The 14,864-nt window shown below is 44.4% G+C and overlaps 1 protein-coding gene across 5 annotated transcripts in view; it reads left to right on the top strand.

The window, feature by feature from the left end:
* The first annotated feature begins 875 nt into the window (after positions 1 to 875).
* AFF3 (ALF transcription elongation factor 3) overlaps positions 876 to 14,864 on the top strand; it is a 337,507-nt gene continuing 323,518 nt past the window's right edge. For 4 of the 5 annotated variants that reach the window (XM_072030956.1, XM_072030955.1, XM_072030948.1 and 1 more), the window contains exon 1: positions 878 to 3,204. In XM_072030956.1, the coding sequence (XP_071887057.1) occupies positions 2,318 to 3,204 (887 nt within the window). In that variant the 5' untranslated portion in view covers positions 878 to 2,317. Of the gene's footprint in view, positions 3,205 to 14,864 lie in introns of all 5 variants that reach the window. The other variant, XR_011805753.1, reaches the window with a different exon arrangement.

Below are 14,864 nucleotides of genomic sequence, written 5' to 3'. Positions count from 1 at the left end.
GGAAAGAGCCCAATAAGGAGCTGAGCAATTTCTAGGTGAATCTTTAAGAATATACATACGATGAGCAGGATTAGATGGCACATAGTTTATTTGTATTTATACAACACCATGCTTTCCTAGAGAGGCAGGCTTCACTCCCTGCAAGAGCTGCAAACCACATCACCAAGTCCCACAGTGAGGGGTGATCGAGGGGGATTGGTGACTGCAGAAAAGCCACGGGTTGCAACAGGCAGCATAAAATGTGTTCCTTCAGTCAGAGGCCCGAGATCCTTCCAGATCTGTGCTCATTTATTGCACATCACGGTTAGGATCATGCTATGCTTTGTCATATATGGGACACATCATGGAAAAGGAAAATTCAGGGCTGGAAGGGTAACCTGCTGGTGTGGGATCATATACAAGGAGCTTCAAAAATGCCATCAAGGCCAGCACTTGGTTGCTAAAGTTGAGATTTTCAAGTGATATTCATTTCAATGCAGTTAGTCTTGATGTACTCTGCTCTGCCTGAGAATCACGGCTGATGGGAAAGAAAAGAACACAGCAATAACAATATACATGCAAGAAATGTAAAAGAAAAAAAAATCTCATGTATTAAAACATATTAAAAACATAAAACAAGCCGCCTATATTGCTATCATTATATATTACCGCCTGAAATTTAATTCACTCAGTGCTGCTCACGCTGTTTGTTTACTTTTTTTCTATTGATCTTGGTTTGGGTGATGCATTTAGCCTACGGAATTTCACTTCCAACTTTCCACTGGGCTTGTGCGCTGCCACCTGTTAGCACCACAGCACGCCTCGCACCTCTCAGAGTGGCCTACGGTCAGCTCCGCTGCTGGTGTAAAGGGGGTCTACCTCCAGTGATTTAGGCCGCAGAGACAGCCCGAGCCTCCCCTGCCCTAAATTCCACCTGGAGGGTGATTTAAGCGCTGCTGCAAATCACCGTGCAAGCTGGGGCTCCGTGGGAGAGTCGGGTCCGTGCTGCGATGCCAGTTGCACAATCTCACTTGAAGCACGGAGAGTGGTGCAGCACGGGCCGTGGCTTTAAAAGGTCAGCATAAATATGCCGCCCTCACTCCTTCGCTCGTAAGTGATGTCTGTGCTGAGAGTTTTTACCTGGTTTTCAGGCTGTCTTCAGCCGCACTGAGCATTGTCCCAGAAAAGGCTGTTTTCAAGTGGCTTTACTAATGCTGGATCAAGCGTGGCCTCTGAGCGGCCTGCTTTTCTGCCTTTTCATCCTCATCTTGACGTGGTTAGGCAGGGGGTGTCTCAAGCATGCTGTCCCTGCCCACATCCTTCTCCACCCCACCGGGAAGGTGAGCAGGCAGAGCAGGCAGGAGCCAGCTCCCGCGGGTCCCTCAGGCTGAAGATGTGCCACTTCCACAGGGTCTGGGGACTTCTGGCAGTAGGAGGCAGCACCACCTTGGCTGTGCAGAGGCACAGAAGCAGCTCTGGAGTGGCTCGGGATTTTCAGAGGGTTTGTCGAGAGCCTGCTGTATGGACGTACGGGTTTTCAAACCTTTCCCTTGGAGCGTGTCTACACGGCAGCCCGAGCTGCGCCTGCAGCTGGAGCAGGGTGACCGACACGAAATGAAACCTGGCTAGCTCGGGAATTAATAACATAGAGCCCCACAGCCCCAAAACCGGCCCAGAAGGCTGTAGAAACGGGGCTGGCAGGGCTCCACGCGTGCCAGGGCACCACCTTCAGCCTCCAGCTGGCTTGGCTTGCTCTCCGAGAGCAGGGATCTCCCAGAACAGGATGGCCCCGCGGATATTCGCGCTAGCACCATCACACCAACAGCCCCCTCCTGCCACTGCGGGCTTTGCACATTGTTTCTCCCTTCTGTGATGACATGGCACTTCTCCGGCAGCTTGTCGCTCGCTGCTTAGCTAAAAAGCATGAATTTCTGGAAAGTAACATGCATTACCCTCTCCTGATGTGAGGCAGCAGCTACAGATGGGACAGCCTGCCCTAACCAGCCAGCCAGATCCCACAGGCAGTGCTGCGCTCAGGCTGGGCGCACAGACGGAGTTTTTTGGGTTTTTGCTCTCATTGGGTGGCAGGCACCAACCGCTGGCACCTCCATTTCTAACCAGACATCCCTCGTGTTTGAAGGAGGTGCGTGCACCCAGGTCTGTAACCTGCCATGCAGATCGATGTAGACTTTCATGTAGATGGAGCCTGTGGGTGTTATGGTTTGTACAGGTCTAAGGAGGAATCAGTGTGGGATTTGCACAGGTGTAGCTTATCTCACATCCAAGGAGGATGCAAAAAGCACGTTAACCCAACCCCAGATCATGGCTGAAATGCCCCATGGGCAGCAAGGGCCTGCGTGGGCACCTAGGGCTGTGGCTGGCAATGCCGTGGGACGAGGCCCACAGCCTGCCCCATGGCCACGATACAGCCACCCCAATTTCCATGGGTGCATTGGTGGTGCGCATGGGGCTGGGATCACAAGTGGGGCTGGGATCACGAGTGGGGCCGGGATCACGCATGGGATTAGGATCACGCGAGGGGGACACCAGAGCGGACTTATTAAAAAAACAAAAACACAATAACACCCCCAAATCCCCCAAACAACCCCGATCCCAACTTCTGCCGGCGGAACATTTTGGGGTGCAAGTTGCCACCGGCTCCCCCTTACCCCCCCTCCCCCAAATGCCGCGGGCTGTGCCCTCCCCCCCCGCGTCCCCTTCGTGTCCCCCCCACCCCCCGCTCCGGGCGGGCGCTGCGCGGGTGCTGCGCGGGCGCAGCTTGCGCGGGGCGGGCGCCGCCTCGGCCGCGCTCCCGGCGCGCAGGAGGGAGGGGAGGAGGCTCGGGGGGGGTGGGGGGGGGGAGAGCGGGGCGGGAGCGGAGCCGAGCCGAGCCGAGCCGCTTGCAAACGAGCGGTGCGCCGCGGGCTTCTTCTTATTTATTTTTTTTTATTATTATTTTTATTTTTTTAATTATTTTTTAATCTCCCCCCCTCCCACCCCCATCACCCCCCCACTCCGTTTTCTGGTGGTGGCGAGGAGGGGAAAAGGGGCAAAGGAGGGGGGTGTCCCCCGCCGGGGTGCTCCGCGCCCCTCGCCCCCTGCCCGCGGTGCGGTCGAAGATGCGCCCCGGACGCCGGGTGGTCGCAGCGCGGCGGCGCTGACATCGCTCACCATGGACAGCTTCGACTTAGCTCTGCTCCAGGAGTGGGACCTGGACTCTCTGTGGTGAGCGCGGAGTGCGGGTATGGGGTGGGGGGGGGGAGAGAAAAGGGGGTGAAAAGGGGGAGAGCTAAGAGCCAAGGGGTGTGTGTGTGTGGGGGGGTGCGGTGGGTGGAGGGGGTACTGCAAGCGGGGGCTGTGCGGTAATTGGGGGCTGCGATGATTTGGGGTGGGAGGGCGGGCGCGTAGCGGGAGGGGTGCGATGCGCTGGGAGGGGGCAGGAATTGGGGGGGTGCGGTGAGGGGGTGCGGTGCCTCTGCCCTAGGGGGTGCAGCACCCCGGGAGGTCCCCCCCCCCCCCCGCCACTTGTTCCCCCGAGGGGGGCAGCGGGCAGACGCCCCCTCCCCTGGCTGCCGGGGGGAGTGTCCGGGAGGTGAACCCGGTGCTGGGCTGCGGGGGCCCCTGCACCCCCCTCCCGCTAATTCCCGGTGCTCCCCCGCCACGGGCACCCCGGGGGCCGCGCTCCCGGAGCTCAGCCCCGTTCCCCCCGCACTCCCCTTTCGCCCCCTCCCGCTGCCTTCACGTCCCCTCCTTTTCCTCCTGCCCCTCTCCCCCCCCCAACCCCCCCTCCCCATGCCCTTGACCTCCCCCTGCGCCCCCCCACGGCTCTGCCCGCCCCGGCGGCGGGTGCGGGGCTGCCGGGGAGGAGGGGAGCCAATTTCGAGAAATGGCATTAGCGGCTCGAGGTGGGAAGCGCTGCCCTCCCCCTCCACCCCTCACCTTCCCCTCCCCAACCCCACAAACCCCGTCACCCCCCCCCACCCTCCCGCATCACCTCCCCGAGGCGCTGCCGCTGCCAAGTCCCGGAGTTTGCTGCGGGAGGCTCGGCACGGCTCGCCCCGTCGGGACGGGGCTGCTTTTGGGGCACGGTTGGGGCCGGGGAGGAGGCGACTGCAGCTCGCATGCAGCCTGCTGGCTGCCTACTTTGGGGAGAGGAGATGAGTTTCGCCCGAGCTCAGCGGCACGCGTCCCTGTCCCTGTATCTCTCAATTTCAACGTGTTGTGGGATCCGCGTCGCCCGTCTGTAGGGTGCAGCGCCCGCTTATCCCTGCGGTGGCAGGTGTAACAAAATCAGCCCCGAGGGTCCCGTGGGTGAGCTCTGCTCCTGGCAAAAGAGACCTCGGGAGGATGGGGACAGCTCGTGCTGCGCGATGGCAGCGCCTCGAAAACGCCTACGTTGAGAGCATCCAGCCCCATAAAACTTTTATACTGCTGGGGGAACTTTAAAGAGCAAGTATAATGCAAAATTAGTTACTACCCCATAAAAGTTTTTAATTACAGTGTTTCTGCCCATGACACAAGTTAAGGTTATGTCCTTGTTTCAATTATAAATACCAATATTCGGCTTCTACCCAAACTATAGCATTTATCTCTGGTCTGGTTTTAAGTCTTCAGTCCATACACACAGTTTTACAATTCAATTCCTCTCTCTCTCTCTTTTTTTTTTTTTTTTTCTATTAAACAAGAATAGGGGAAATAATACTTTCATGCATTCAAATGCTTTTCCCTTTCTCAGTGAATGAAGGCAAACTTTGGAGCAATTTGCTTTTTTTCTCGGCAAACGTGTGATGTTCATTAGTCTGTTCTGTAACCTAGCTGTTGAAGTAAATATTGAATTTGAAAAGCTAACAATGTAACTCTGGAAAGCCGGGGCTTTTGACTGTGTCTAGCAATTGCTGCTTTTCATAACCTTTATAGTACACCTTCTGACTATTGTGGAGCCACTTTGAAATGACCACCGTAAGCATAAAAATGAGGTACAAGTCCAAAGAGACATCAACCACTCGCCAGCTAAATTACATGCTTAAAAATGTCTCTATTGGTGTTAAAAGTGATCTTGTGGTTTCATAGATTTTTTTTTCCTCTGCTGTTGCTGTTTAGAAGATAGGTTCAAGAGAAGGGCTTCAAAGAGCACATTAAAAGCCAGCGTGTAGTAGCAGGCCTGCGTTCCTTGCCAAGCTCTCACCCCTGTGCACGGCTTCAATCCCCATGTCCAGAGCAAGGAGGTCGGATGCTTCAACCAGAGCTCCTCCGTGGAGCAGGGGCTTATAGGGGGTTCATGTCAGCATTGTTTTGGGGCCCCCCATGGTTTGCTCAATGGCCTTGACTTGTAGTATCCAAGATCATGGGCTGGAGGCCTGTCCTGAGGCACTTGCTTTGGCAAATGCTTCCAAATCATTGTTTTGAAAATTTTACAATTGGTATTTAAAAGAAAATAATAATAAGAAAACACACAACACAACGCAATGCAAACTTACAAAGGTGGTAGTAAAGGTACCTAGGTGCTGCAGCATCTGTGCAAAGGATGCTGGGCTGGTCTCTGACTGCAGGCAGGGTGCCTTCAAATGAGAGCGATTGTTACCAAAAAGGAAAATAAAATATACCACACAGATAACAAGCGAGTACTTCATGGCAAAGAGCAACACTTAAGAGACTTAATTTTCTCGGCAGCAAGAATGAACGTTGTCCTTTATTCTTTTGAATGTTGGTAATAACGACATTTTGCGCACTTAACTTATGACTGAAAATCCACTTTTGGCAATATTTGGCAAATGTTTTCCTTAAGAGTGCAGTAATTAAATATTAACGTGCTGTTCTAAAGTGCTTCTTTTCTTTATTTGGTATGTTCTTGGAAAATCAAAAGAGTATGGAAAGGGATTTCCAGATGAACAGTAGCATGCTAATCAATTCTCATTGATTGTTACTTTTATACTGGTAATGAATTTGCTCTCCAATTAATATGTGTTGTTATTTCTTTTACTCTGCTGTAGCATCAAAAATGTAGTAATGTATTGTGTTGTGGCTATAACATAGTATTGAACTAGTAAAGTGAAATGGGAGAATATTTAAGTCCTTTTCTACTAAAGAGTACTTTTTCCAGGTTGTGTTGATGCCAACAACACTTCTGCTTCCCAGAAAACTACTATAATTCAAATAGTGAAAGCTGAGTACAAACTCAAATAGAAAATTTAACAGAACATAAAAATCTGTGGTGTAAACAAAACTCATGCTCATTTGGTAAGCTTTTTTTCTGGAACGTTTAGGGATGATCAGCCCAACTTCACTGAGGGCTTCATAACTGCTGACTAACAAGTTTGCCCCAAACACATGGCGCTAATGACTTTGAAGCACAGCCCCAACTCCTGTTTTTCTTTCTGCATGTTTTTATTTGACTCCAGTGTGTGTAGTTTGATTTGTCCAGACTTAAGGAGGTGGATTCTCCAGTGCCTTATCACCTAGTATTTGTTTACGCCAGAGAAAAGAGATGGAAAATCTCCATTAGTGGTGTTATACATTCCTTTTGTACAGCAGAAAGCATATTATACATGACAGAAAGAAGCAAATGAGCAGACCAAAGGACTTAATTGGAGTGCCAGGACTAGTTCTGCATTACAGGCATTCATGTTGTTATTTGCCTTATTTAACAAATCCCAATCGAAATTCAGCCAGCTCCTTAACTGTGCACCTAGGTTTAGGCGCAGAACTAGCTTGAGGGAAGACCATTTAGTGAAGGGTCTTCTCACGTGCCCATGAAAGATAAATGCATAGGTTAAAGTTTTTCGCATTCATTAAAACCAATTTGCAGATTTACTAAATTACTTACAGTGTTGTGTCAAACAAGAAAATAATTTTGAGACAATTTTTGATACGTTTGTTAGCCACAAACAAAACAGTGTTTGTTTAGGTGAAAGAAGCCAAGTATATAAACAGTTTATTTGGTACTCATCTGATACTTCTGGATATTTTGAGATAGCATCAGTTTTGTAGAGGTTGGGTAGTCATGTAAAAATGTATAGTTGTGTAGCTTCCAAGCTGAGATCAATATCAAATGCCACGGTGTAAGGTGGCCCAGTGTGTTTTACAGACCTTGTATTGAATTACTAGTTCATTTGCTATCTTTGGGTCTGTTCCTGCTCCATTTGAAGTCAATGAAAGTTTTGTTTGGAAGTTGCTATTAACAAAAAACGGCTAGACATCCAGCAGTCTTATAAATGAACCTTTTGTAACTTCTTGATCCCAGGTTGTCTAGCTTTTAGTCACTACATTTTATATTTGTGTAAGTCAAGATTTTTTTCCTTTTTTTTTTTTTTTTTCCAGGTAGCACAGTGTTTACTGGGGATGATTTTAGAAAGCTAATTCTACAAATGCTTCTTCAGTCAAAGTAGAATATCTAGATGTTTATTTTCAGATAATAGCAAGTAGCTGTTTTTGGGGTGGAGGTGGGAGTCACTCAAGCCATTCTCTCTGTAGGGTAAGATGCTGGGCTGGCCTAACCTTATACAGACAATACACAGCAATTTTGTCCCTCTCACAAAAAAAAAATAAAAATAATTAAGTACCTCCTTTTATCTCCCATCTCCTTTACAGCTCTATTCCAGCCTATGTCTTGGACTTTGTCCCTTATTTCTTTTCTTTTAGCTCTTGGCCTCTATCTAGCTTCGGTGACACTTGAAATCCTATTTGTCTCATTTCTGTCGCTGTGGTGTTTTCCCTTCTGTCTTCCTCCCAGTGTCAACTCATGGTTACCACCTTCCCCTCACTGAGAACCCAGCTAAAAATTTGCTCTCTCTGTGATGATTATAAGTTGTGAGCAAACAATAACAAGAGTAATAACTATAGACTGTTCCCTTCCTTCGATTTCACAGCATGTTCTTTCTTCCCAATGCCTGTTTTTTAGGCTGTAAGTCCTTTGGGTCAGGAATTGCTTCCATTGTTCAAGTTTTTTTTTTTTTTTTTCCTTGCAGCACTGAACAAATTGTATGTGCTAAACATAATAAGTATAAATCATAAGAAGTGAGCTTTTTCATGGCCATAATACTTTATAAGTATCAGCTGAATAATACTATTTTAAGAATACATCTGTAGGGCCATGTGAGTGCTCGTTTTTTGGATGTGATGTACCACATCTTCATCTGTTTTAAGTCTACAGAGCTCCACCAAGTCGCCTTTGCTATTTTATATCAGATAAGTATCTGGCCCATCATCTCTGATTTGCAGTATGCTCAGTCACCTTTCTTAGAACATATGTATATGTATATTTATCCCTATATTTTGTTTTTGTCTGATAAATGAAATTTTGATACATCAGTTAGACAGGAAATGTGTTTTTGTATCTCTCCACCGAGAAGTGTTTGAGTGCCTAGGCACAACTGTTTGAGGCAGGAGGATAACAGCTCCTTGAGCTTTCCTGCCGACACTTGGACTTGCAGATTTGTGTTGCTCTGGGTGTGTTTTCCATGAGAAGCCAAGGCAGAAACCTCCCTAGGTTATTGGAGTGGAGGGGATTCAAGAGGAGGCATGAAGTGCATGTGGCATTTCACATTCTGTGTGAATATTCTGAGGAAAACACCAGGTTTTTTAAAACTAGTGGAAGAGATATATGGGCTATTAAGGAAAAAATAGACACAGAATATAGGCTATGGGCACATCTTTCTTGTCATCCATGTATTAGGAACAACATCATACTCAACTTCACAGTACAGTCATTAGAAAAACAACAGCTTAATTGCAAGGTTTTTAACCTCATATAACAAATTAATCCACTTGCATCATATTTATGACTAGGAGACAACAAAACATGGATAAAAAGAATTCCAGCAATTAATTCACAGCATGTGTTCAGAGATACCTAGAAGTCTGGTTATAACTTTCTAAACAATAGGAGTAATAAAATAAAATCAATAGAAATGAAGAAAAAATAATATTACATACAGCTAGAAAACAGGGAGGTTAAATTCTGTGTGAGATGTGTGTCCCATCTAACAGTCGACAAATTGTAACTCTGAAGTGACATCCTCACAGAATGAGATTTTGAAAATATAGCATTTTCTATGAAACCCAAAGACAATTTCTTTGTGTATGGGCTGTTTAGCTGTAAGGCTAATTCCAGCTGAAAACCAGAAGGGTCCTTTTTGTGAAAATCTGAAAGTAGGAAAAGGGAAAGCTGCAAGCTTCCTGGATTTTGAACAAAACTAGCTTTTTGAAAACTCTGCCCTGCTGGTTTATGGGAATTGCTGTTTCAGAGCCACTGCCCAGGGCTGGATTCCCTAGGTGACATCTCCCTGAAAACCCACAGGTCCCCACGCTGGCCAAACCCACCATGAGCCTTGCTGCCCCAGCCACCCTGGCACTGTCCTATGGAGGTGGCCCAGCTGCGAATCCAACCCAAAAAGACAAAGAGGTCAACTTCCAGTTTGCTGTGTGTTGGAGGTGGTTTATCTGACCATCTAGACGACATTTTGTGTTGGCTTTTGAAACTTTCCACTGTGTTCTAGTGGAAAGTTGCATGTTTATTCAGAAACTGGACACTCTCTGCAAATATCTTGGGGTGGCTGGAAAGCACTGTTCCATTAAATGTTTGAAAAAAGTGAGCGAATCAGCCGTATATGGAAAACAATGTTTGCAACATCACCACCGGGGCTACTAACTGATCTTCTGTCTGTTAAAATCAATGTTAGGACACTGATTACGCTTGCTGTGGCTGCCTAAGGCCTCAAGAGAGCAAAAATGGACACTTGTAGTTGAATACTTGGGTAATAATCTATATAATCTCTGAATAATTTGTGGGTAGCAATGAATTCTTGTTTAGGAGAAAGAGTGAATGATCTGTAACAGCAGTTACATGAACACGATGGCAATTACTAACATTCTGTGCTAAACATTTTCTATGTCTTTCCAGAGGTAAAAATACATGAGACAGATATTTAAGTTCCTCCCCTACAGCTTGATATCTCAGCTTTACCAATATCTTAAACAAACAGTTAGTGACTTAAGTTGACTGCATTTTATTTTGTTAGGAAGATTTTAACCTGCATGCATGTACCAAGGACCTGGGTACGGATGCATCCTGGGAAATGTGACAGTAGGAATGCAATTTAAACCTATCCTCAGAGACACTTTATGTATTTTTTAAAAAATAAATTAGTTTCAATGCAGCAGTGGTGGTCTCAGCAGACAGGAAACATTTACAATTATGCAGGAGGGACCAGAAATCTCCACTAAGAAGCTTTTTGTTGTCGTGCTTTGTTTCTCAATAACGATGATCCACAACTGTAAGTATTTAAAACTAAAAACAAGAGGGTTGTATCGGACAAAGACACACAACTTCTTAATGTAATCCAGTCTTTCCGTGTGGTTGTTTTCACATGTTTCGGCCCAAAGAAAGAGCCCTTTGTGGCTCAGCCTAGTTTGACTGAATGGCAGGACTGGACAAATAGAGGGTGAAGGGCAGTATCTTCTTACACTGCATATGTTTTGATTGCTTTGAGCTGTGATCAATTCTTATTGCATGTATCACTCTCGAAATCCACTGGGGAGGAATTGGTGGCCTTCTTACTCCATGCATTGCTATGATGGTACAGTCTAGCTGCCAGGGAACGATGACCTTATGGTGGTATGAAAAATGCAGATATGACAGACAGAGAGATGAGGAAGGAAAAACATTGGTGAAGTATGCATTTCCAGGATTCGGACTTAGAAGTCATCTCGACAGCACTGTCTCCTACCATTCATCTCCCAGTTTCTATCCTTGTCTTCCTTGCTTTGATCACTGTAAAGGTTTTGGGGAGCCTGTACTGATGCATGAGCATAGGCAGATATCCTAAACCTTTTCAATGAGGATTTAAATTCTGCTCAGTCATTGCCAGACAGTGCATACCTCATAGCAATGCACAAAGAGAAGGCTGATTTTTGTCTATGCCATTGACCACTTCTGATTGACCACAAGGGTTCAGATCTTTAGATTACAGGAAGGCGTGACATAATTTGAATTTTTTTTTGGTCTTTTGTCTTAGAACAGCAAGTGCAGTAGACAGTTGAACCTCAGTCCAGAAAAAAATGAATGAATTCTGCTGTCAGAGATACTTTGGAGAAGAGAATTATATTGGTATTCTTCCAATAGAAGGAACAGTTTTACATTTTTTTGTTTCTGAAGCAGTCAGCGAGGGAACCTGTCATGTCATCAACTGTTTTTAAAGGACAAAGTAACAATAAAAGCTAAGTGTGCTTTTCTTCATTTTTGTTTGGCAAGGAGAGTATAGCATTTTCTGGAGGATGATGACCTTGAGTTAACTAAATGTCACCAGTTTAAAGAGTAAATTAATGTTACAATGTGCTTTGTTTGTGGTTAGACTTGAAGGCTGTCAGGAATTTCTTAGTACAAAAGGTGATTGTGTGTTAGTCCATTTATTTAGGCTCCCTGCAAGAAAACCACCATGATCCCAACTGATCTGAATTAGCATCAACATGTTGCCTTGTGTATTTGGATATACCAATGTGTTTTGCAGCTAGCTTATGGATCCCTACCCCTTTTCACTGAGTAGATCAGTCCAAAAGGACCACAGGAGCCTACATTTTTTCTTGGTCATTGAATCTGAGTGCTGCTGTCTCAGATCAAAGAACCCTTTATTAAGAAGGAGTGAATCCCTTTAGAAACTGGTCATATTCTGTCTTAAAAGTGACAAGGTTTCAGGGTTTTAGGGTTTGGATTTTTTTTTTTTTTTTTTTTTTGTCACTGCCCCTGATTATGAAAATCTGTTCTGAAACCACAACATTTGTAGGAAAAATGTACATGTTTCCAATATATGTACATTAATGTATTCCTACCCATTTAGCACAGTTGATTCTGCAACATCTGAGGTAAAGTGGCATAGAGATAACCCCATGAAAGGAAATTATAGATAAATGCAGTTCCTTTCAGACCTGCACGGGCTTTTGTAGATCCAGGCAAGGTGTCTTTTACAACACTCTTCAAGGCTTTGCATTGCACAAGAACCTACCAGTCTGGGCGCATGGCTGCGTGAACATGATTACATACTACGTGGTAGAAATGCAAGCTTTTTTTGTTGTTCTTAGAAGTATATAAGTAGCAATATCTTGAACTAATTACAGCTGATGTAAAGCACATTTAAGGAAACCCATTAGAGGAGAATTAGAACTAGAGCAGATTAGCTAGTCTTTAATGGCCTTGACTGTAGATCTTTTGATGCCTTGGTAGCTTTTCTAACACTCATTGCTCATCTGTCTTGACTAAATGACTGAAGAGCTTCTTTCAACTCACAGTCTGGTTGTAATGTGAAAAAATTGCTGTTTTCAGCTGAAAAAATGATTATCTGGAAAGGTAAACTATACTGAGTCCTGTACTATATTTGTTGTTGAGATTTAAAGCATTATTTTACCACTCAGTGTGACTGTGTAATAGAAAGAACAATCTCTAATATGCTTCCTTGGAGCTATTAATTATTTACTTTCTTGAAACACAGATCATAGACAATTCTACATGACTTCCCTTCTTACAGACTTTCTTGTCTCTGTCTTTATTTTTGTATGCTTTGCAAATGCCTGTAAATTCATTTTCACTGAAAGGGGAAATAAGTAATTTAGACTATTGCAGCTGTTTCATAATTAATTAATTTCAATTTAAAACAATCAAGTAGTGCCCATCCATTGTTCTGTGTGCTTTTCTGAGGCACTAAGATTCACAATATCAAAATAAGTTCCAGATGGAAGCACATACTTTATAATCAGAGAAAATAATCTGTTCTTTTCAAAAACCTGAAAAGTCCTGCCCTGATCAAAACAAGGTATTAGTCTGAAGTACATTTATCAAGTTTTTAGCCATTATTTTAAGAATTGCTTAAAAGTACCATTTTTACATCTTATATAGGGCATTAACTTATGAATAGAACTATAGAGGGAGAGAAACAGTGATGCAGGAATGTTTGTTCATTCATTTCCTCAAATACTTCTGGCATCTGTTAAAATGTAACAAGGCTCAGCACATTTTCCCATTTTGGCACATTGTTTTCTATAAAAATGAGAAATATTTGCAATGATAAAACATATCTTTGCTAATAATCAATAAATAACATGTTCTCCTGAGGAAAAAAAATATGGTAAAATGAACTAAAAAATATTGAGCAGAAGGAAAGCTGATCAAAATGATACACTGAGAAGTTCTGTATGTTCCCATATGTTAATAAATGTTAGGGTTTGCAGAGGAACTTTTAATATGGCAGTTTGCAATAGGAATAAAATGTCTTTTCTGAACACAAAAGACACTTATGTAAGAGGTTTCTATTATGTAAATGTTACTGTTATTGGTGATAGCCCATTATAAAGAAATGTTTTATATTCCAAAAAGCATTTACAAATAATGGGATAGATGCAGCAGTCTGTAGTCCTGACTTGGACAACTTTCTCTTTGAAGTCAATGGAAGTTTTGCCTGAATAAAGGTGGAAGGAATTAGCCCATTCATTATTATCTGAATTACATCAAGAGTTGACTGCTAAACAATAAAATCATGATTCATAACATAACGGCTTCACTTAATTCTTTTGTAGTCTTAATATATCTCATTATATGGTACTTCTGTTCTTTCCTCTCTGTGCAGTATTCAAATTAATAACAACCACCTTTACATAACTGATGGTTAGACATGTTTTGCTGCCTTAGCAAGATCAAAGGATTTTATATACCCTTTTTGGATAGATACCAAGAATAGGGTGATCAATCTCTTCTGTAACCATTAAGCACAGTGTAAATATCTCAGGGTACCCAATTAGACACAAGTGGTTTGCCAGATGCTGAGAGCATCACCAGTTGTCAAGAGCTTCCCAAGTCTGTGGGGCAGCACAGAATTTATTAGGGATTAGTGGTGGTCTGAGTTGTCACTCCACTGATTTGTGCTCTTTCAGCTGTGCCCTGCCGTAAGCCACCTGTATGATGTGCGGAGATAAGGTTCGAGAGGCAGATACCCTGCTTTCCTCCAGGCACCTCGGGGTGGGAAGGAGGCAGGGAAGGATGCTGGTGCTCCAGACCTTCTCTTCCTGATGACCAGAGAGGAACAGAGGTTAGAATAAGGGAGACAGCCAGATGAGAATGGGGACCAGGGGAGGGCATAAGAGGAGACTGAAGAGAGCAGCCTGAGAAGAGTGACCCCCAAAATGGCTTTAATCCAAAGCTGGAGTTAACCCCTCACCAGGAAGCCATCTGTAGCCTTAGGGCTTTAAGAATTCTTTTTATCTGGAAATGTAATTGAAACAAGATGTGTAACAGCTGCAAGATGTCAGGTTTGTCAAAGTAACTAGAAAAATGAGTTGTCTGACACACTCACACGCAGCAAAGTAACCTATAGTTAAAAAAAAAAAAAAAAGTATAAATTATCATATGTGTTAAAAAGAGGAAGGAAAATAGCCAAATAATAAAAGGTGGTTTATTCTGGAGCATGGATGATATGAGTTAAACCACTTTGAAGGTTTCCAAAAGAGATAACAGCTTAAATCTTTACCCTAAATGAAACTGCTCATCTTCCCATCATGACTAGTATTTCATTCATGAACTAGAATGGTAGGTGCTCTGCATTTACCCATGATAATTTATGCCTTACTTCTGCCTGTTGCTGTCCTTGTTATTGCATCATTGGACTTTGCATCTTTGGTTATGGACACATATTTGCTGCACTAGGTGCTGTACAGGCACAGAACAAAGTTGGTTGTGGGACAAAATTTTGGCAGACAAAATGGAAGACAAAAGACCATAATGGATATAGGCAAAACTGATCGTGAAGGAAAGATGGAGAGAATTATAATCACCCTAATAAACAGTGGGCACAGCAAGCTACCAGCCTGGCAGTGCTGCCAGATGTTTGAGCGTGGGCATGATGGGG

This window comes from Anas platyrhynchos, chromosome 1 (genome assembly GCF_047663525.1).
Source record: "Anas platyrhynchos isolate ZD024472 breed Pekin duck chromosome 1, IASCAAS_PekinDuck_T2T, whole genome shotgun sequence".
Taxonomy (NCBI): Eukaryota; Metazoa; Chordata; class Aves; order Anseriformes; family Anatidae; genus Anas; species Anas platyrhynchos.
Note: the sequence above shows the minus strand (reverse complement) of the source record. Positions and strands in the feature narration are given on the sequence as shown.